A 23,349-nucleotide genomic window follows, 5' to 3' on the forward strand; every position below is an offset into this window, starting at 1 on the left:
TTGATTTGTCATAACTTGATAAAGGCGATTTGTTCAGACAACCATCATTCATTCACCAGTCATGTTCATGAGCATTCAGAAAGCTGTGTTCTGCTGGCTCGTTCAGCCAAATTTGGCAGTTCATAGTCAAAAGCCAGATTTGTTCTGCCTCATGGAGATGAAAGGGGCAGAAACCACATATAAATGAACAAGCTGCCTCACCCACTGCATTCAGCTCAATCTGTCTGTGCCCCGTACAAGCAGACATGGCTGCGTTCCTGGGGCACAGGTGCAACAAAACCAGTCTTAAATGGGAAAACACTGGAACATGGCAAATGCACCTTTCTCTACAAGGCAGTTAGCTACATAGCCAACACATCAGCACTGCCCACTCCTCTTGGGTCTGGAGGAAAGATACTCGTGTCCAGTGAAGAATATGGCTGTACTCTCATGCATGTCCCTCTCTTACCCCAAAGAGCCCTAAGTCCCTCCTGTGTAGACACAGGCAGTCTCTCACACCTTTTCTTCCATTTCTCTCAGCTCCTCTGTTCCACCACAGGACGGAGGAGAAACACAACAAGGATTCACCCCTTCCAAAAGCTGCATCCTGCACTGCTTCATTCCTGCCAGCAACTTGCCATCTTTCCTGGCACAACCATCCCATGGCAGGGCTTAAAGTTATATGGTTTCCAAGCAATGTCCTCCTGGGAAACCAGCTACCTTTCAAGGTATTAAAAAAAAATAAATCATAACAGCAGGCACTGATGCTAAAGAGGGAAAAAGAAAAAAACACCCTCCCTCAATTTAGCAGTAAAAGACAACTAATTAAGGAACACGATCAGACATAAGCCAGTACCGCACAGTCAGGAACCTGTGGTTCACCTCATGCTCCAATAGTCAAGGAAATAACAAATACAAAGTTATAGCTCAAGCTTTTCTTACTCTCACCAGCATGAGGCAGTAATGACTGTGAGAAACACAATGAATTTACCCAGAGTTAATGAAGCATGCAAGAGGGGAACTGAGGCCAATATGAAGATATTAATAAAATTACACGAGTACTTTCACTTAGAGTCACTTTTCTGTCCCTTGAGAAACCAACAGTGGTTCTTGCCAGCAATAACCACCCCATTCACTCATCACTTGGCAAATTTTAGCAGCTCCCAACAGGACTCGTGTAGCCTTGCCTGCGCAGGGTACCACAGAGCCCCTCAGCATGCTAACCTTGTGCTGCAATGAGCCCGAGCAGCTCACGGAGACACAAACACCTATATCTACCTGTCATCCCCCCTTGCTAGCCAGGGAAAGGGAGTCCATTTACAGCACATAAAAAGAAAGAAAAAAGTGTTGTTTTCACGAGATACTCAGCAAATCATACTTTACAGAGGTTTCTCTTCCAGATTTCTCAAGTTCTTACTGCTTTAATTCAAAACTAACCACTTCAAGTCCAAATCACCATACAGCTAGTGATTTTTACAAGTCCCCTGTTCATCCAAATTAATTTTCACCATTTAACTATAACTTACTTTTAATATTTCATTTAGCTTAAACAGTTAAATCAGGCGATCTGGTCTGTGACTAAAGTGATTTATTGTGGTGTTTGTTTGGATTTCCCCCCTGCAAAAGAAAACCCTACAAAGACTAGTTCTAGCTCCAGCAGAAGTTTGGCTCTAATAACTTTTGCAGATAGTTGCTTAAAAGAGTACCTTTATAAAAGAAAGTTTCAGTTATGAAGAATAATGCATAGAATATGTTTTCTGGAGCAACAGAGGAAAATTCATTTAGCCCTGCATTTCATGGATGTAGCTCCCTTGCAGGGGAAGGGCTATTTCTAGCACGCCTGCTGTGCTTTTCTGGCAAGCAGCTAGTTAGAAATGTGGTGTTTGATAAAAGCGGACAAAGCCTTCCCTTGTACTGCAAATCACAGTGCGGTCCCACTGGTGGGCTGGCCTGGAGCGCTCCGTAGCAATCAGTGCCATACTTCAGCCCGCTAACATTAATCTTCCCTTTCTGTCAAAAGTCTCTGGCACAGGCTTGGAAAAGCAGGGCCAGCAAATTAAATTTCCCCCCAGCTCATTAAAACTGAAGAGTCAATCTAACACTCTTTTATGTGTCCAACTTCTGCTGCGTTCAGCACCGAACAGTTAAAATAAAATATGTGGCTGGAAGAAACTTAACAGTCGAGTATTATACAGGACGGTATTCCCATCAGCGTTGGGCCACATGTTGTTCCACTACAGCCAGCAATGTGCTGAGGTATGCACGCAATGCAAAGAGTGTACAGGACACAGCTCTGAACAAGCTGCAAAAGGAGCTGTAGCGCAGCCCGGTAACACTTCACTTCCCAGCCGACCCATCTGATACAGGTTTCTCACAAGGATGACAGAGGAACTGAGCTGCGCATTGTTCCTCTGACCAAGTTACAAGGCTGTGCTGCAAACAGGCTCCTCACTGTTCCTGTCCCTGCTCGCTCTGCCACCGCACATCCCATCTCAGCAGTTAAACATCAAAAATACCCTTATGGAAGGACGGTAGGAGGAGATGAAACGTAAGGGACACCTGTCCTACCAAGGTGGCAGAGGGATGGCAAGTTTTACATGATGTAGCTGACTATATGTATATATACAATTTATTTATATTTACAGTGAGAGCAATCAATCACTAGAACAACATCCCCAGGGACATCGAGTCCTTCATCAATGGAGGTTTACAAGATGCGACTGGACAAGGTGCCAGGTAATCTCATCTTGGCTCCTCTTCCCACCAATGGGTGGACCAGATGATCTTCTCAGGACCTTTCCAACCTGGGCTGTTCTATGATACACCTATGCTTTCTGGAAGCTTTAGCACTAGGAGCAAGACAGACAAAAAAAATAGCTTTTGAAGGACAACACAATCCAAGTCAAAGTGACTTGACATCGTAAGTGACTGCTTCCATCAGCTATTTGTTCAGCTTGACTAGTAAAGCCACCTTTTACTTTGCTCAGAAATGCGGCTGCATGAAAGGATAAAGCCTTTTCATGGCCAAAGAGACACAACTAGGGAGACATGAGCAGCCCACGGGAACACAGCCCCTCATGAACCCAGACCCTCCTCGTCCCACCCCACCCGGCCAGCTGTCCACGGGCAATGGCTACTGTCCCCTCGGCCGAGCCGGGCAGCACTGACAGACCCTACACTCCTACCCGGCACCATCCAAGGCAAGAGAGGACTCCAACTACCTCAAGCACTTACAGCACAGCCCCTGCCAGACACGTGCAATGACTTAGCGCAGTAAAAACACTTGTCTGACCCTGCTTAACACGATTTACATCTGCCTGGGCACATACATCCCTCTCGGACCAACTGCCAGCAACACATGCTATTTTACAGGCATATTTGATTATTCTACATGTAACATTCCTTATTGCTTAAGGTAAGGTTTCTGAGTGATTTTAAAGTTCCCCAGAAAACCTGTAACTTATTTTTGGGATGATGACTTGAGGTGAATAAGTAAGTCAGAAAACTACCAGTCCCTTGAAGCATCAAATGGCCACTCTCATGGCTAATGGAAATGCTGAGATCTGACCAAACTAAAGCGGTATGTAATTGAATTTTTCCTACTATCCTCCAGACATACTTAATAAGTACACTACATCTAACACTGAAAGCGTCTCTCTAAAATAACAGCATTAGTGTTGAAGGTCTAAGCCATTTCATTTAAAAAAAAAAAAAACCCACAAAAAATACAGCTTACACTGAGGTTTTACAACTTTCAAAACCAAAGTGTCCCTCCTGCCTAGATTTTTCATTCTTTTTCTTTTATTATTTTTAAATCAACCCAATGACTTATTGGGAAAACGTATTAAAAATGAGAAAGTGGCAAATCAAAGCAGAAAAGCCCAAATATCTCGAAATTGTTCTTGTAGCAAACAACAGACGAGTTAAAAAAGGGCTACTGTTTTTCTAGATGCCACAAGAAATACTGATCTGGATTCTCAACCAACAGATCCAGCACAGCTCTACCAGTGTCAGAGGCTGTGAACTCAATCAGGCGCAGGCCCGTGACACCTCACCCTCAGATAGTTCCAGACCTGTTCTGATAGAAATCTTCAGAGTAGAACTGTAAATGCCATTAAGGGAAGAATTTGTGCTGTATCAAATTCAAGCAACTTCAATTAAGATATAAAGGAAGGCATCGCCTCTACCCACATCAGCAAATGGGGAAAAAAAAATCCTTAAAAAAAACCTAAAAAGAGCTTTTAAAATTGGGATAGAATGGAATTATTTCCATGTAACATCTTAATTATCTAAATAAATGGAAGAATCTCCCCTTTTAATCTGTAAAAACCACCCCTATAGAAATTACAATTTTGATCACTGCAGCTTCTGAATTCCATCCCACGTAATGCTTCAGACTCAAGGAATGGAGAAATTATTAAAAGGGTAAGAAAATCTCTAAGAACCCCATAATGGTAGCTTTTCTTCAAACACTATGCACAGTGACATTAATTAAGCTACAACAAACCGATCAACCCAGGGATCACTTTTACCGGAGCAAAAGATCTGAAATGGATTGCTTTACGTAGCCCACTAATTAAAACGGGAAGTGATTACAGAGTAACCTCCCGAGGTGAAGGGGCTGACCACTGCCTGCCCTTCATCACAGCGGTGGCCCTCAGAGCATCCTCGACAGCGGCACCTCGTCAGAGAGAGGAGCAAGCATGTCTAACAGCACTTTAGATCTCTGACCAGACTTAAAGAGTTCAGTGTGTACAAACATGAGTTTGTTGCAGATATTTAAACACTAATGATTCTGCAAAAGCACAGCCCAGATCCTGGCAAGCCACAACACACAAGTCCTACCAGGATGTCTCAGATACAGACACACGCGAGGTGATTCCACTGATTAGGTGGACACTAATCCCAACAGTAATCCTCCCCAAAAGCAAAAATATTACAGATTCTTCAGAAGGTACTATTCAAAGCTCCGCGATGTAAATGTATCGCAGAGGCCGACATTATAAAGGGATATTTTTCTGCAACGCTTTGCAGGTGATACATCTATAAAAACGTACAGTTAGAGTTCAATTCTAAACAATCGTAAAAATTTACTTTAACATTTTTATATGCAAAAAAAATCTACAAATGCAATATGAAAATTTCTATACATAACAAAAATATTCCTATTTTCCAATCATAACCATTTTGCCTGTGCAAGGAGACATCAAATTAAAAACAGCCCCCAGGGTCCTTTCCTCTTAAATTCTTCTCCCACAGACCTAAGAGCACGAGTTGGCACTATGTTACTACATTACTAACTCGGAACCAAATTATCTGCTTACTCTTACCTTCTGTGTACTTGTCATGCACAAAATACATGAATTATTTTTCCAAGCTCTGCTACAGGGACACCTTACTTTTTAATCAGTCCATTTTTAAAAGCCAGCGTGGCTAGAATTATTCACTAAGGAATTACCTGACAAATCCTATTAACATAAATGGCATTTACTGTAGAAAGTAACCAGATTAACACCAGGAACTAGCAGCGTAAATTAAGACTATGGGGCAAATTAGCACCTTTACAACTACGATCCATTTTATTGGTAACATTTCCAGGAAATATGTATTTGCTGCTGTGTTTGGAAAGACTCCCAATAACTAAATTCTGTCATTTGTATTTTTTCTTAATCTTCTGCCTGATAAAGACTCTCTCTCAAAAAAAATAACGAAAAAGAAAAAATTCATGACCATTTTCTCTGTACAAAGTTGGAAATCCAAATAAGGTAGCAATGTTCACTGTTTTAAAGATAAAATTGATTGCATTATCCAAACAAGAAAACAGAAAATGACAAAATTTACTATTTTGTTGGCTTTTATAATGCCCCACTGTTGTCTATGCTTCTCAAAATGTAATACTTTAGACTCTACACTAACCAATATTGACATATATAAAATCCTGTCAATAAGATAAGCAGACTTTTCCTCAAAGCAGTAATTGGGTATTTGTCAGAAGTTACTGCTTGACGTACGCAGCTCTCCAAGAATATAGGTATCAACTTCATTGCAGTTGTGTAATTCCAACAAGGTCCCAACACAAATAAAGTTAAATTGGCCACATTGCCCTTCATGCAGTAATCTTGTATGTATGAGCTGTCATTTTAAATTTGACTGAAAATAACTGTAGACACCTTAACTGGATTAAAAAGAAGAACTAAGCCACTTCTCCATAATAAAGCCAATTACTGAGCAGCAGGGATCCACTTCATCATCAATTAATCTATTCAATATGATCACTACTCAATACATGCAAAAGGAGAGCTGCATTTAAAGTAGCTTAATTAACCCCAGGCATAACAAACCGATCAGGGGAAATCCGTAACACTTTCCTCCTGGTTGCATGAGACACTTTAAGTGGGCAATTTTGCTTCCAGAAATAAATGTTTCTTCAGTACAAAAACAATTTTGACTTTCTTCTTCTTACATAAAGGAATTTATTTTTTAAAAAAAGAAACAATCACCTATCTATTGAGAGATTAACCACCTAAATGGGGGTGAAACAGTTTGCAGGGGACACACAGCTTTCCTAAATAATTGTGCTTACTGACCTCTCCAGAGTGCCTAGATCTCCAACGATTAAAAAAAAATATCTACCTAAGAATATGATATTTCACCTATCTTGTAAGCAAATATAATTGGTCTAAGTATTTAATGCAGCTATAAAGTGAGCTATTTCCAAATAAATGCCCGTTAACTTTAACACACTTTGCAACTAAAAATACGCTTGTATCTGCAGCATTTCCACAAAAAGAACTAAACGTGAGGTCCCAGAAGACTGACTGTTTTTTCTTCTGCTGTTTACAGCAGTTGCTTTGGTGCCTTTGAAAACAAGCCCCGTTCCCAGAAGCAATCTCCACCCTGGGACTCTGGGCACAGCAGCTCCCGGCACGCAGGGACACGGGGCCAGAAGCCCACCAGGTCGGCGAGGCTGGACGGGGGCAACCAGGATGGGGGGCTCCTCTGAGGGCAATGCACACCTGGGCTCCGACGCTGGTGTTTCAGGTCCTCTCTGCTGAGCCGGGCAGAAATATAGGCTCTTTAAGTGGCAGTGCAAAGAAAGCGCAAACTTTCTCTGAAGAGTGGAACCTGGAATTCCCTGTCACCTGACCTTCATGTGAAGTTTCTAACCCTCAACAGGGTACTCGAGTTAAGGTCAAGATAATGTAAGACACATTGGTAATTAAAAATAATACCTTTTTGGAAAGGGTTGGGTTTTTTTCTGCTTCCTTTTGTTTAGTGTGGTTTTATTTTTGTTTGGGCTTATTTAATAGACTGGGAAAAATCTTAAATAAGAATGCTGAATTCAGACACTAATGGAATTATGAAAACGTGACCATCAACCACTCAGCCAAAGATAACAAGGAAAAAGAGGCTGGCTTCTGAATGTGAAAACCACTCCTCTCCAGACTATTAGATCAGCCTGAGAAAGTCAACAAGACAGCAATTACAGAAAGTGACATAATGAATAGCATTTATATGGTCTTCCAAAAAGTCTTTAATAAGAAGTCCCAGACAGCAAGTTTAAGAAACTTCCGCAGACATTAAGTAGGTTCAAGGCTGGAATCCAAGGCCAGGGTTAGACACTAGCTAACAGAAAGGAAACCCAGTATGTCCTCATGTTACCAGGCTTTAGCAAGCTGGCTTTGTAAAACCTTTGTCTTTGGCGAGGTGGGGGCCAAAGAACACAGAGAACAACCAGACCTGGACATGCCGTGAACAAACTGACTAAGAAACCACTGCGCAGCGCTACATTTATTGGGCAGTCTCACAATTTAAGTCATTTTTTATAAACTTGACATGCATTTCTACCAGAAATTTGCTTGATAAAGACAAAAGGAGGGGAAACAGAAGAGACACATAAGAAGAGTTTATTACTCCTCTAAAAGAAAATAGAGGATGTCACACTTATGTTCCTGAACCCTCTTACCTGCTGAAGGGCACTTAAAGGCAGGATTATCCTCTATTGCTGGCACAGCGGGAGCCTTGCAGGCAAACCTCTGCCAGTGCTGCTGCACGTGCTCCCCAGGATGCACGGCATCGGCCTGACTCGCTTCGCTGGGCTGAGCCGTCTGACTGTCCCTCGCGCTCTCCATGGAGCATGGGGGACTCTCGTGGGGACCCATGGCCATCCCCGAGTCACCTCCAGCTGGGGGGTCGTACCGAACTGCCAGGAAGCCCGTAGCAACAAGGCTATTCACAGCAGAAGGGCGGACCCTTGGCAAGTCGGGCTCATCATCTTCAGGGATTGGGTTGTACCATATTTCTCCTTCATCATCTGCATCGTTATCCTCACCGAAGTCCAAAGCGGCACTTCTGGGCACGGCAGGGCTTGCGGTGCTTGGCAGGGCACCAACAGGAGCGCAGCTTCGCACAGGGCGCTCCCGCCCCACCGGTGACGTGGAAGGAGCCCATGGCGCTGCGGGTTCAGGCTGCGGGACGGGAGATTTAGGTACCAGGATGACAGCCCCATGTGTTTCCTTACAGGTGCTTTCTTCTTCCAGAGGAGGAGGAGATCGGTATGTGCTCTGCTGCAGCCAGCTGCGTTTCTTAGAAACAGTAATGCTGTTCATCTGCGGCCTGTGCTCGGGGACCTCGCTGGCCTGGGGGGGCTGGGGCTCCTTCCTGCTTCTCGAAGCTATGTAAACATTTTCTATTAAATCTGTTCCCAGAAAGAAAGGCAAAAAAGAGAAGGAAAGACAAATGTTTAGAATATCGTTTTGCTTTTGACAGATGAACACATACGCTGTCATATGACATTTGCATTCGACCTTATCTGAAAGGACAAAAGATAAGTTGATGTGATCATAAAATTGGATTTCAGCCTGTCAAAGCAGAATGTGCACATAATTAATAAAGAGTCAAGCTTGTCTGGCTGTATTTTTAACACCATGTAATTTAGATAAATGGCAGTGAGATAGCCCTGCTGAAAGGTCACACATACTTAGACAGAAATGGCTGCTTTTTGTTCAGCTAAGTTCAGGTACAAGTGGTCTGGAAAGTTGCTATGTAGTATTTCCACATTTTACTTATGCCAATGAAGAAACAGCCCCTGGTTTTAGGATAATGTATAGCTTAATAGCTTAAATGGCAGATTCACTTCTAGATTTAGATACAAAACAAAGGTGAGGAGATGTCTTGCACAAAAAAACTCCAGAAAGGACTGTCCTTACTAGCTCCATCCTATAATCAAGGCAGAAGCATCCCCTGATTTGTGAGGAATACAACGAAACACACCATCATGAAAGGAAGGAAGAAGAAGAAATGTAGGAGAGTTTTTAAATATCTCATTACACAACAACAATTTCATGCAACACCTAATCAAATTCCACTGACTGCTCCCAAAACTTGACACAATTTCTTAAAAGCAACGGCCAAACATTTAATTATGCATTGAAAAAGCCACTTGCACGTGAGCCCCTTGTCAGAGCAGGCTCAGGAGCCGGCTCAGCAGCAGTGCCACAGCCTGTGGTACCACAGCGGCACATCCCATCCAGGATGGTGGGACCATGCAAGGAGTGAGCACCTCACCCCCGAGCAAGCACTGGCCCCCTTGCTAGGGCTGGAAGGAAAGCTGCAAACACATCCAAATTAAAAACAGGGAACGGAGGTCAAATAACCCTCATGCTCCTTTGCGGAGAACTCGGACAGGGTTTGCTCAGCCACTAGGACTGAATGGAGTAACCGCGTCCTGGTAAAACAGACAGCTTGTTTCCATGCAAAGCCCTCTGCAATCGGAAAATCCTAGATGGGAGCAGCTATTTGATACTGCTTAAACATTATTCTCAGAAAAAAAATTATTTACACACCAGTAACAGATGTTAAAATATGGACACCTCTCTGGAGGACTCAAGGAACAGCTCTGTAAATTCGGCTAAGTTCACTGCAGACAGGGAGACGGGAAAAAGACTCTCACTTGAACACCTTCTCTTCCACTCTCCTTTTAGGTTTGTACATTAATGACAGAGGAGATCCTTGGTAAGATCCGGAAAACTACCGTTTCATTTGATGAAAGATTCATCATTTGGTGATTTTTTTTTTAAATGAGGTTTGCTTGTTTAGCTAAACAGCAATACGAACACTGTTTGTGATCTGAAGAATTAACTTGGTTCAAAGAATTAACAAAATTAACCGTGCTCATTTTGAAGCCTGTGCATACCTCCATTGAAGTGCTTTGCTACACTGGGGCCTCAGTCGGCCAATTAACAGACTCTGAGGAAAATGCAAAAGCAGGGCTGAGGATGTAGATCTCTGGCAAAGTTTCGGTGATTAGGCCACAACCGTATTCGTTCCCCCACCCGTAGCCTGGAAATGTAAGCGTGGCCATTGTAAAGGCTCCCCTTTACATAATTTCACTACTATTTCAAGTAAGAACTAACCAAAAGGATGGCAAACTGAGCTGCAGTGGGCATAGGGCTATGACTTTTTGGATGGGCATGACTACCTCAAAGCCCCTCCACTCCTGAATGGACAGCCCAAGGAGCAGTCCCTGCTCCCGTGACATAAATAGACGGAGCATCCCAGAGCTCCACAAACAAAAATATCTGTTCCTTCCTGCTTCACCGTAGAAACACAAGCCCTTCCACGCTGGTTAAGACAGCCTACACTTCCCAAAACAGCGGGTTCCTGAGAAGCACAGTGTGCCCAAACATGCACCCAGTGACACATCTGGCGTCACCCTCAGGTGGCCCCTCGGTCCCAGCGGCAGCAAACGTGCAAACTCAACTTTGTTTTCAACATCCATCCGGGTATCTCCACAACAAACCATCTGCAGAAGCTTACCGCAGAAGCATTAATAATCAAGTAGCTCCAGCGTACTCCAATAACCCCACTGCTTGCAGAGACACGCTGCCTATCACACGTATCCAAAACTACCCCGTCTCCGAATTAGCCAACATGCTGCTGCCAGAGGTCACTGATTGCAAGCGTTCACTGAGTCTCATCTAAATTATACACTTACACATAAATCTTCCAACTGCAGTTTTTGCAACTGATAGCAGTATTTGCAAGCACTGCTTCCCCTTTATTCGAACTTGGCCCTGATCCTGAAAATCCTTTTGCCTGTGTTTATTTTAGTAACAAACCGTTTCACATGCAAGTATCTGCACAACCAGCGGTTCAATATCACAGAGCAAGTTTTCAACATCGTTAGCTGTTATAGTAACGAGCCAATTTTAAACAAATACAAAGCTTTCAGGGATATACAGGTCAGGCACATACTTTTGGTTCTAGAGCAAAGGTTCATTCAGAAGTATGCCATCTACTCTCGGTTAGTACTCTAATACACTTAATATATTCTAAAAATATATATTAAACCTCCACATATTAGGCCTCCACACAAAGAAGCCTTTTGGGACGGAACCACTGTCAATATAGTGTTGAATAAAATAAATAAAAATAAATGTAAAAAAAAGAGAAAAGTCAGGTATTCCCTTTACCTTCTGCTATCTAAAAAAAAGTTAAGTAAACCACTATTTAAATTTAAAATCTTATTGTAACAACACATATATGGTCAGAAACCAGAGCCTCAACGGTTCAGCTCAACTGAGGTCAAAATTGATATTCTGCCTATTACGTAGGCGTATAAAATATTTCAATATGATACTGTGCACTGCTCTTCAGAGAGTAAGGAAGAGGGGAACAGCTTTTGCCAGTCTCTCCATATATGGTTCAAAACAATTCATGGTACTTCTGGCTGTAATAGCAGCCATTTAAACACATTTTTTTCATTAAGTTTCCTAGTAAAACTTAGAAATATAATAATTCTGTATTTAAATGGAACAACAGCAAGACTTAAAACTGATTTGTAAGCTTTCAAGTGCATCATTTAGAAAAAGCAAGCAGCAAACAAAAGCCAAAGAACAACAAACGGTCATATGATAACAACGTGTGCAGCAATTCACACAAAGTAGTGGTCTAAATTCAAGAACCTCTTATTTTAATGAGGAATTTTTATTGCCAAGAAGAAGAGCAATTACAGATGTGAGGATGTTACTGTTGAGGATTGAGTCAAGACCTAAATTTAGATCTGCTGAAGTGCCTGATCTCTGTTCGCAACAAATTTGAAGGTTACACGAGATCTTGGGGGAAAAAAAAAAAACAAAAACAAAACCAACCAAAAACTTTTCCAAACACGAGTAACTAGCTTATTTAACTTCGCTGCATACAGGCAGCTCCATCGAAAACCCTCTCGGGTTTAGGGCTCTGGTTTTGTTTACTTACAGTTTATATAAGCTGGCGCTGACCAATGAAAATAAAGTTAGCTCTTAAACATGGACGATGGGTTTAAAATACTGCCTAAGGTATAAACCAGCACCGAGCCCTTCTCCCCGCGATCGCAGACTTGCCGCAAAGGCTGAGCTTAGCAAAGGCTGAGCTTAGCAAAGCCGCGGGAGTCACCCAGCAGCCGCCTCTTGCGTTCTGACCGAGCCCGTTCCACGCCGGTACGTCCGAACACAAAGTACAAGCTGCCATCAACCACCTCACGAACTTGCAGAGAGAATTCAGAACTTTCAGCGACGTGAAAAACGAGTTGTCCTCAAAGCGCCGCTCCACCGCCTCGCGGAGCTTTCTCCCCCCCGCCTCTGAGAGGAATTAAGAGGTTACCGCCCGTTTTACCACGGGAAAGCCGCTCCGACAGAGAGGTGGAAAAGGCAAAGCCCCGCCGGGGGCCGGCACCCACCCCCGGCGCCCACCGGACTCCTCGCCCTGCCGGGACCCGACCTGCCCCCGCCGCCCGGCAGGTGGAGGGGCGGCCGCGGGCGCGCACCCGGAGCCCCGCGGCCGAACCGCGTTCCGCCCCGCCCGCGGACGCTTACCCTGCGGGGCGCAGACCCCGCCGTGCCGGTGCCCGGCGCCCGCCGCTGCCCCTCGCTGGGACCTCCTGCCCCGCAGCTTGGAGAGCGTCCTGCGGAGCGGGTCGGCCATGCCTAGGTGCTGCCTCCCCGCCCGCTGAAGCCTTCAGCGGGCGCTGCCCCCCGCCCCGCGGGAGCCGGCGGACCCCCTGCGCGGCGGCGGCGGCAGCCCTGGACCGCGCTGCCCCATGGCGGCGTGGCTCCGCGCGCCCGGCCCCGGCTCCGCCGCGCACATACTTGGCATAGCTGAGCGGGGTGAGAGGGCGCCCCGCAGTGCGCATGCCCGCCCCCGCCCCGCCCCGCCCGGGGGGCCGCGCCCGCCGCTCCCCATGAGGGACGGGGACGCCCCGCGTCCCGCCGGGGGGAAGCCGGTCCCTACGGTGCAGGGCGAGGGGGGCCGCCTGCGCCTGCCGGAGCTGTCGCAGGTGGGCGGGCAGCCCGCCGCCCCGGGGACCGTCCTGCTCGGGCACGGACTCCCCGTCGACAGCCCGATTGTGCTCTGAGTCTTCCTCCCTACAGCTCCGAGTATCATCTTCTCCGTCAGCCATGTGCACAGCTTTTCTTGCCAAAGACTGAGATAGCGTATTTTAGATACTTCTTTTCCCCTGATGTTTTTCATTTCGTTTGGTTTTGGGTTTTTTTTTCCAAAGAAACACATCTGCTGGGCTCTGTCCCTGCGGGGCTCAGACCCTGCCCCTGTGACAGCCGCAGTGCCCGCGGGCTGGGCTGGGAACAGCATCGCAGGCAAAGTAGCACGCAAGAAACGCGTAAAAACAGCTATCGGTGCTTCTCTGGCAGTGCGCTCACTGTGCACAATTAATGCGTCTATCTCCAGCAGATAAATTCAGCATTACATCATCTGCATTACCTATGGGCTGAAGTAAAGGCAAAGCCCAGTGCCACCTCCTCTAAACGGATCTTACCTGTTCAAGTGCTTAAGTTCTGGCCCTCAGCAAAAACTTTGATTTTCAGGCTGGAATCAGTGCGTAAAGCTAAGCCTTTTACTACATCTTCCAGAACTGTGATCCTGACCTGTAAGGATATAGCCGAAGGAGAAAGGTATAACTGTATCTGAGGGCATTTTTTTGTTCATCTCATAGTGGCATGTTGAAACAGGTTGCCCGGAGAAGCTGTGGAAACTACATCTGGAGACACTGAAAACTTGCCTGACCCTGGGCAAGCTCACCTACGTGGCTCCTGCTCTGCGTCGGGGCTGAGCAGGGGACCTCCAGGGCCCCATCCAGCCCAAATCACTTCTCTGACTCTAAACCTTTCTTCGTATCAAAGCTGCCGTCCTCTCTAGCTGCGACGTGGCTTGGATAGAAGGAATGAACTCCAGCTGAGCAGAACACCAGTGATAAATTTACCAGCAGTTTACCAGTAGTAAAATTCTGCATGAGCACTGCAGCTCGACTGCACTGACCTTACTGATGCTATCAGGAGGTCAGCTGTGCCACCAGCCAAACGCGCACCTAAAGCAAAGGGCGTGCACTTGAAATCTGGAAGAGGGGAACTGCCCCTTTAAAGAGCACTGAAAAGATTCAAAACAGCTAGGAGAGGATCTCTAGGCTTTTTCTGCATGAAAAAGTTGTTGCAAGCATTTCAAACTGAACAAACAAAAGAAGTCTGCACCTGCCTTGACTGTAATTGTCCTACCTGCAGGTTTCTCACCTGTTCTAATGGGAAATCAGTTCCTCCTGTCTACCCATGTCTGCATTAGTTCCTTAATGAACAACAACTTGCTGCACTTAAAGTAACTATGTAATTTTTAGCAAGTTCCTCTTATTTAGGTGGTATTTCTGGAAATTTTTGTTACTTGGCTATTTCCTTTCAGCAATTACAACATTATTGGTAGAAAGTACGTACTAGCCAGAGTAAGGACCAAATCCTGCAAAGAACTGGGGTACTGATGTTCAGCGTGCAGAACTGCCTTCTCCCGTGAGTATTAGCTACAGAAACAAAAGAAAATTCATCATCATTGTGTTTTCTGTGCTGCTTCACACAGTATTTCCTCCATGTTCTGTATGGTTTTAAATGTTGATTTAAGCATTTAGATTATTCCTCTATGCAATAGGTACACAGGAAATAGCTCGGTGAAAAGCTGCCAATTGTTGAGTCTATAAACACGGTTTGATCTGTATCTTAGAAAATTGTTTCCATTCCAAACTGTGGTTACAAAGCACTTTTTCTTGTTGGCAGCTGGATTTTTTTAAAATCCCTATGCATCCTGTATTTGCCCAACAGAGTTGGCATTGATCACATACACACAAAAAAAAACCCTGCAGATAAAATAACATTAAGGATCTGGCTGGAACTAACTTGAGCCAGTGGAGTATAAGTCAAAGCTGAGCTTTTGTTTTCAGCTCAGCCCGTTTTGTTCAGGAGCTGCAAAGCGCACAGTGCTGAATGTGAGTTCTTTTACTCGGCCTTCTACAAAAAGTAAAAGCTGCTTCAAGAGGATGGGACTAGAGCTTGCATCAACTTGAAGAGGCTTCTTATTTAGGACCCTTTAAACAGTGTGACTTTAAGCAAATAGCAGTATTCTTCAGGAGGTACAAAGAGAAATGTTTTTAAAAGTTTTTTTCATTAACAGACTGAGATTTTGCCAATTACCTAATCTTTTCCAAGTCAACGACACGAGAACTATAAATGGCTACACAAGCAAAAAAAGTCAAATTTAAGTTAGAAGAAAACTGCGTTGATGAGAAGGATATCCCTGGTGAAGAAGCTGATGCCTAGGTGGCAACGTTTGGGTGCTGATATAGCTGAATGATGAAATTACACAAATAAATAGTTCCTAATAAAAGACTGATGAATAACCCTTACAGCCCTGCTGACAGGGTCAGAGATAGCGCTGCCTCAGCAGGTAGCTGAAGAAGCTGAGCTTTCCGAAGTACACAGGCTTTCATTTCTGTATGGACTCAGGGACTGGTTTTGAACTGCTCCGGTCTGGCTTTGGAAAATTCCATCCCTCATAGCATATACCACCTCCTCAGATGTATCGGAAATAAAAGTTACCTATTAATTTAGGATGTAACTGTGTAAGACATACTCTATTTCAGTGAGATTCATTCCTGCAAGTAAAACTGGAAGTGTCTGGAAATGTGAGTGAGTCCCATTTTCATTAAAGCTCAGCAAACCCGTATCTTTCTTCTCTCAAGACCTGTCGCAGACAGGGGGATAAAGTGACAACTCTATGACTAAAGTGGAGCTGATGACAGCTGGGAACTGGAAGCATTTGAATGCCCCAATAAAATCTATGAGCGCTCTTTTTATTGAAAGCGTCTGCCTTCCTGACATCAAAATGGACTGAAATAAGAGTCCCATGAAATCCTATCGGGCAGCTAACAGCCGCGTGCATTATCTCCAGCCTGCCAAACGACCGATCTCTCTCAGATGCAGACACCACTACAGTCATCCATACCTTTGTTACCCTCAGACCCTATTTTGAACTGGCCAGCCAAGGCACCCCAGAGGCCCAGAGGGTCCAGAATAGAGCTGGTTATCTTCTTAGGAAGACGAACCAATGGGAGAATAAAACATTTATATTCTAAATCTGAGGAGGTTGCTAGACAACAGGCTGGACAAAGCTGAAGGTGTTCATTACCAAAATAGCTCCACCATCTGCTCCCAGGTCTCTGGCCCCGTTTGGAGCTGGGGTTGCACTTTTTAAAAGCAAAATTTAGAGACTCCAAGAGCAGTCAAGTGTTTGGCTCAGACGAGAGCGCATCCTTCCCAGAGACCTCCTTAATCCAAAACTGCCTTAGGAGGCACTGCTGCGGAGATCTTATACCCAGTGCACCACACATACATCGCTGTTGTTTGGCCACGTCCAACCAAGCTTGGTACCTTCTCACAAGGAGGTAACGGAGCTCTGAGAAGCCACTGCCACCATCAGTTCCTCTCTGACTCCCGTGGCATGGGCCTCCTGGGCTCTGGCGATGCGACGCGCAGCATCAGGACAGTGGCTGGCCTGGCTGCCACTGTGTGGGAAGTGTGGGAAGTGCCGAGCCCATTGCTCCCAGTAGCATGGTCTACTTGTCCTGTTAAGCTCTAATTACAATTAAACAGGAGAGGATTTTAAGAACCATGTGAGGTTAACCTAGATTCAAATGAGCAGTGAGATGGAAATGCTTCTGTTCGTAGCTATCACCTAAGTTAAGCAGCAGGAGAGGTCTGTGCTTTGTTTAAACAGAAATGAGACAGTATTTCATGCTCTTTTTAGCATCTTGCACTTATGTTTTTTAAGTTGGTATCTGACTTTTTAGAGAATGCAAACTAACATCCCTATGAGCTTTTCAAAACATGTCGTTGAACTTCAGGGCTGTCATTACCACATTGCAATCTTACAGCGTGCCAGTGCTATAGTAGGATGCCAGTCACACTGAAGATATGCTAAAAATACCAAAGTATTTTGGATACAAAGAAGCCAAAACATTACCCATACAGTAAAAATAGTCAGTAGCATGACCATCATCACCATTACCTTCTTCTAACATGGAGACAAAACTGGCAGATCGGTGACACTCCACCTTGGTTGGAGTGAAATGAAGAGTGTAATAAGTTCAAGCCAAAGAAAAATGGATTCAAGTTTATGCTCAAAATATTAGGAGATCCTCTAGACAGAACTGAAATCACCAAATAAGCATTTCTCTGTCTATTTTGTCCCATCTCTTTAGTCTAGAACCACATTTGTGGTCCTGCCGTTTCTGCCCCAGGAGGGCAGGGAAGAAGCAGAGCTCCCACCCACATCCGTCGTTCTCCTTGGCCTCCTGCCTTCACAAAGTGTCTGCCGTCATTCAGGCTCTCACGGTATTTGGCTATATAATCCAAACTTAGATTAAACATTTGTGAATCTTAGCCCCTAACTCGCTGGAGCCGTAAGGTTTTTGAGCTGTGTCCTGCAGCAGTCCCCATTAAAATTGTACGGGAGCGCTGAACCGACTGACAGAGCCTGAGCTGAGCCAGGGGTCTGCCAGGCCACACAACAGAGTCTGGGAGATGCTGCAGGGTACATCCACCATAAAGCCCATCATGCGCACGGCCCTAAAACCTCCTGCATATGCAAAAATCATTTATTAAAAATCCTGCAAAACGTGAACACTCTAAGAAGAATATCTTGAATGGCTTCTGATTGCCTATTAACAGTCAACAAAATGCCAGAATGGGGGAACGCATTCAATGAACACGTTCTTAGGGGAAGCCACTTTCTATAAAGTTCCTTTCTTTCTGCTTCTATCGTTAGAAATAGGGTTTCTTTTTTAATCGTCAGCCTCAAAACTCTGAGTTTCAAGTCAGAGCAAAGTACAGAGGACTTCTAAATGCTGTAAAAGGAAAGGCACTATTTAAAAAGGAAGTGGAAAGGTCCTTAAATTGGAAGACTGATCCTTTTTAAGAATTGTATATAGTGTGCTGTGCTCAAAGTACTGAGGATAATCACAAGGATGCCTTAAAGATGCGTTCTTATAATCTTGAATTTTAAGCGACAGATATTGTTTCTGTAGGCAAATCTGCCAATGACTTTCACATGTTGAAAGGATCTAGTCTATTTTTCTCTTTTACGCAAGCTAAATAATTTTATTACTCAGACAACTTTATATGTGTGCATACACGATCATTTCATGACAGTCATCCTGTATGTTACAAAGCCAAAAGAATGGGGAAAAAGGCCAGAGAAGCCCAGCGTGTCACCTCAGGCTGCTGAGGGATCTGTGGTATTTCATATATGAAATATTCTTCTCTTTATCTCCATCGTGTGTGCGTCAAAGGGAGCAATCAGAGAAGTTAATAGTAAGAAATGATGACAATGAAGTCTGTGCATGGATGAGCGTACTCATACTTAGCTTGTTTGCAGAGTCTGAGGAACATGGCTTCAGCAGAGTGAAAACTAGAAAAGCATTCTTGTAGAGCTGCATAGGTGAACCCAGGAGTTTCTTTTGCATCTCCTGGAGTACACCTATCAAGTAGAACAGAATAAAACTGTTTCACAGGAGAAAGAAAGTTTTCCTGTTAGGCCAGGCACTATGGAGCACATGTTTTGACCTGATGAGCTTGCTTGACTTGTAAGGAACAATGCAGCAAGGAGAAGACAAGTACTTGATCCTGCTGGCCCCTCAGGGAAAGTCCCTCATTTGCAAACTTGCCAGGGTTGCTGCCTACCTCTGCTGACAGCTTGCTCCCAACACTCACTCACTCACTCCTGTGATAACAAGGAATGACAGAAGCACAGCAGCTGATAAGAAGGTAGCATGGTCAAACTTCTTTTAATTATTAATGTCCATCATAACATTCAGTCAGCCCTGGGAGACACAGCAGAATCCAGGAAAATGGAGGTGAAAAAATAGATTTATAACCTCATTTGTGCTCCCTTAATCACACGTCTCATTGGCTCATATGCAGACCAATCTCATTTTAAATGTCTCAAGTTATATGGTCCTACTATTATCCCAACTGTCTAGCCACTCATGTGGTTAGGAAGCATTCCCAAATATTTAACCCAAACGTTAGTCAGCTATTCTATTTAGTCATGCCTCATGTGATGTATTAGTGTAATGTCCTGCTAGTCTTCTGTGGCTGCTCAGACGATGGCACGTGGTGCCAGGTGGCATCTCTTCCTACCCGCCTGGTACCCACCGCACGGCTGGGAGCAGCCCAACGGGCAGAGGTGACACCAGGCGCCGGCACAGGGACTGTCAGCCAGTCCCGCACGGGTTCCTCCGAGTTCCCAGTAATATTACCTGGACAGTAAAATAGATATTTAAATGCAATTTAATCTTTCAAATAATTGAAAAGCAATTTACTTTTCTCTTTGAAATGTTTTCTGAGTGGGAAGCCCGTGTATCTCAGCTGATTTCAGGTAGACGGGAAAGGCTACAAAGGCTTCTGGCTTTTTCCAGCGGGCCTTCACGGTAAGGGCACTCTTCAGCTGAGATCTGTTATTGAGAAGCGTGAGCTATTGAAAATATTCAAAATATTTACATTCTTTAGTGGATAGCAGCACTACTTTATCCTAATCTCTTCTCTAATTACTTGAGTTTCCAGCCATGCCACAGCATAATCTGTGTAACGACCACAACAAAGACCCGCAGCACTTTAATACAAACATTTCAGACAGATATTGCAATGGTGGGGATTCGGAAAGCCCAGGTATGTTTACTAGATTACATCCATCTCTCAAAATAGATTATTCCTTGTGTAACCCCCCAAACCTTCCTTCTCATTGATAAAATTTGTTTGCTAAATGCCATATTCTTCTTCAGAATAAAAAGACTCAACAGTATGTAAAACCCAAGTATTGAAAATTAAACTTCTGGGTTTTTTTACTTTTCTCTGTAAGATCTAAAATGACTAATTTTTTAAAATCTAATTTTGGGTGGGTTTAACTGTCTGTGTTTCCAAACACTGGTTTCGTGCTCTGAAGCATCATGCACGAGGTCATTTGCTGTGTTCTTCCACTTTTGTCTGGCGAATTCCCCTGTTGTCTACACAGGGAAGAAACACAGCTACGCAGGATACACTGAGTGTAAAAACAGAATTTGCATGGGAGGGACAAGGGCAGAGGGAAGTCTGAAACTAAAATTACTCCAACTGGCTTTTTGAAACCGTGTTTTCAAGGTGACAGAAACCCCTTTATTGCAAGGTTGCTCATTTATCTTGAACAGTTGCCAGGATTTTGATCTATTTAGGTCTGAAGAGCTAAAATTATCCCCCTCCTCCTCAAAATAAAACTCAACCAACCAAACACAACAGAACAGATTTTAACCACGTAGCGGCTTCTATCTTTAAGACCAACAACAAAGAAAATCAGGTCGAATTGTAAAGCTGCCCATTTTACCATCCCTTTGGAAGAGGTATCCCCAAATAGCACATTAGGCATATAGTTCATCAGGTATCACAGGCTTAATTATGCGCTGAGAGCCCGTTAGGAGCTTGCAGGCTTTGCGAGCTGACGCGTTGCGCGCTGATGGGACAGGCAGGACCCTGCCTGGGCAAATGTCGGCAGGTCAAAGCCTGCCCGCTGGGAAAGGGAGACCTTGGGGGACACACACACACACACAGAGAACACAGTTCTTCACATCTTCATACACGTTCACTACTAAGTATTTTGGGGGCAAACCCCAAACCCTAAGCAAACCCCAGAGACTGCCTCCCGCATTGCTCCATGAGCAGCCCCAGCACTGGCTGTTCACTCCAGCAATGCTGGTGCTTTGTTAACTGCACGATCACGTCTCAGAGCTTTCACGCCTAGAAATCGTTAGCACCTTGTCTTAGGATTCAACGCCCTCGTTTTTTGTTTCTAAGGACAAAAACTGTAATGTTCATTTTCTTCCCCAGTCCCGCCCCTTCCTCCCACCAGCACCCTGCTCTCAGAGAAAACTCTCAGAAAAATTGACTCGGAGTCATCTTCCCTCTCTACTTTGTCTGCTTCTGAAACACAGTTAATTAATTAATGATCTAAACCAGCATTTTTTTTCCTTCCTGAAGGGCAGTGTGCACAAGCTGGCAACACGCACGGTCTGTCCAACTGATTGCCCACCCAGTGAAAACCATCTTGTGACTCACAAAAGTGTCCTGGTCTCCATTTCTGGTTCCACACGTCACTTGCGAAGGACAGCAGTAGTGATGGATGGCCGTTAGGAAGGACGCTTCCCAAGGAGGCGTTTCCTTTGCCGCTGGCAGGCGTGAGCCCCGTTACTTCCCGTGCTCAGCACCACAGCTGCTGTTACGTTAGAGATCAGCACCAACTGAAGAAGAATCTGCTCTTTCCAGGTATCAGGCTGTCCTGCAGAACTGGTTGATGCTCAGCTTTCACCATTAAGAAGTCCTCACGTTGTAGTCCTTAGAGACTACTGCCAGGCAAGAGCCCAAATCAAAGTACTCATCGATTTCTTGTGCAGAGGCAAAAGTGGCAGTGGCTGCCAACACTGGAGTCCTGCTCGCATTCTGCAGGGAAGCAAGCCACAGCGCACGGCGAGCAGGACGCGGCACACAATCACTCTCTCTGACTGGCCCTGTTCTCAGATGACATATAAGACTCTCCCCGATTCCCTAATTCGGGGTATTCCGCAGAAACCCAAAGTCAAACTACTTGTTGTCCACTGTTCCGAGTCTTGCCAGCACTGTGTGCAATGTTTAGGAATCCCATCAGGAAACATACCCAAAGCATCAAATAAAAGGTGAATGAAAATGAAAAAAATAAAATGAAAAAGATTTTTAATCTCTCCAATTCCACTTCAAAGCAAGCACTGCCGAGTTATTTGTCTACTACGAAGCATGCTGAACGTGGCCTCTGTGTTTCTGCCTGAAAAATACATCCATCTCCTCCGTTTGTCCATAGGACATCCAGAGAGGGAAGCGCCAAAGGCTTTTAGCCCAGTCAGCAGGGGTGAGCCCCATCTTATTCACGCAGCTATGACAACGCAAATCTATGCATCTCAGGCACTTTTAAGATGACTATCATACTGGCTTGCGCTCTTCCTGTCGGATGTGCATACAAAATATCTATATTTAAAATACATTCACAAACCTCAACCTGAAGCAGAATTTTTCTTTGCCTGTCAGCAAAGAGCATCTGGAAATGATCAATCTCTCTCTCTCCATCTTGCCCAAATGTCCTCAGGGAGAAATTCATCTTTTAAGACAACTACATTGAAATGAAAAGAAAAAAAAAAGTTTTTGTAAGCTTGCAAAATTCAGATGCTAGTAAGTTTTCCTGAGAAGAAAGCATAGGGAGGGGAGAAGGTCCATTCTTCCTAGGAGTAAAAAAGCCACAAATCACTTTCCTTATTCTACTGCTAGGTACACAACAAGGCTTCAGCCTTGAAGAATCAGAGGCTCAACGCTATGGCCCCTGGCAGTGTAAATTTACGTGTACAATTAGCTGCATATACAACAGACTTTCCGTTGCCATGTGGGATTCAGACACAGCTGAGCTTCATACACACGTATAGATTCTTGCAGGAATGAATGCAGCATCTCCAAGGAGAAATGTTACCGGTCTGGGAACAGTCCTGCGATTTACTCGCACTGTCATTCTCCACCACCCGCTGTACTTAATACAAAAAACAGTGAATCAATTAATAGAAAAAAAAATAATCTGAGACAAGGAGGAAGCTAAGTTTAGAAGGCAATATTGGCGTGCTAGCAAGAGCCCAGACCTTGAATCCAGGTTGCATGCAGTTGTGTTTTCCCCAGCGAGGCATGTCCCGGAGACACTCCGGTTCTGCGCGTGCAGCGCTCCTTGCCCAGGCAGGGTGTGACTGCAGAAGTATTTTGGTTTGGATCAGGACGCAGCTTTTGAAGTGACTCTCCCTATCAGCCCAGCAGACTCTGCTTTGGTTTTCAGAGCACACCAGCTGGATTCCTTTCGATGAAACTCAAACCAGAAGGTGTGCTCCAGGCGTGCATTTAATGCACAACTGCTGCTGGGCGTTGAGCCCATGGGAGCAAAGCAGAGCTAGCCCACAGCGTGGACTCGATC

The 23,349-nt window shown here is 44.6% G+C and overlaps 1 protein-coding gene across 3 annotated transcripts in view; it reads right to left on the reverse strand.

Annotated features, from left to right (window-relative positions):
* SYDE2 (synapse defective Rho GTPase homolog 2) overlaps window positions 1–13,811 on the reverse strand; it is a 29,186-nt gene extending 15,375 nt beyond the window's left edge. Inside the window, exons 1-2 of one of the 3 annotated variants that reach the window (XM_075759836.1) lie at window positions 13,793–13,811; window positions 7,946–8,677 (exon numbers count right to left, since the gene is read on the reverse strand). In XM_075759836.1, coding sequence (XP_075615951.1) covers window positions 7,946–8,588 — 643 coding nt within the window. In that variant the 5' untranslated portion in view covers window positions 8,589–8,677; window positions 13,793–13,811. Of the gene's footprint in view, window positions 1–7,945; window positions 8,678–12,833; window positions 13,117–13,792 lie in introns of those variants that run through there. The other 2 variants (XM_075759835.1, XM_075759837.1) reach the window with 2 other exon arrangements.
* Between the last annotated feature and the right edge of the window lie 9,538 nt (window positions 13,812–23,349).

This window comes from Balearica regulorum, chromosome 8, assembly GCF_011004875.1.
Source record: "Balearica regulorum gibbericeps isolate bBalReg1 chromosome 8, bBalReg1.pri, whole genome shotgun sequence".
Classification (NCBI taxonomy): domain Eukaryota; kingdom Metazoa; phylum Chordata; class Aves; order Gruiformes; family Gruidae; genus Balearica; species Balearica regulorum.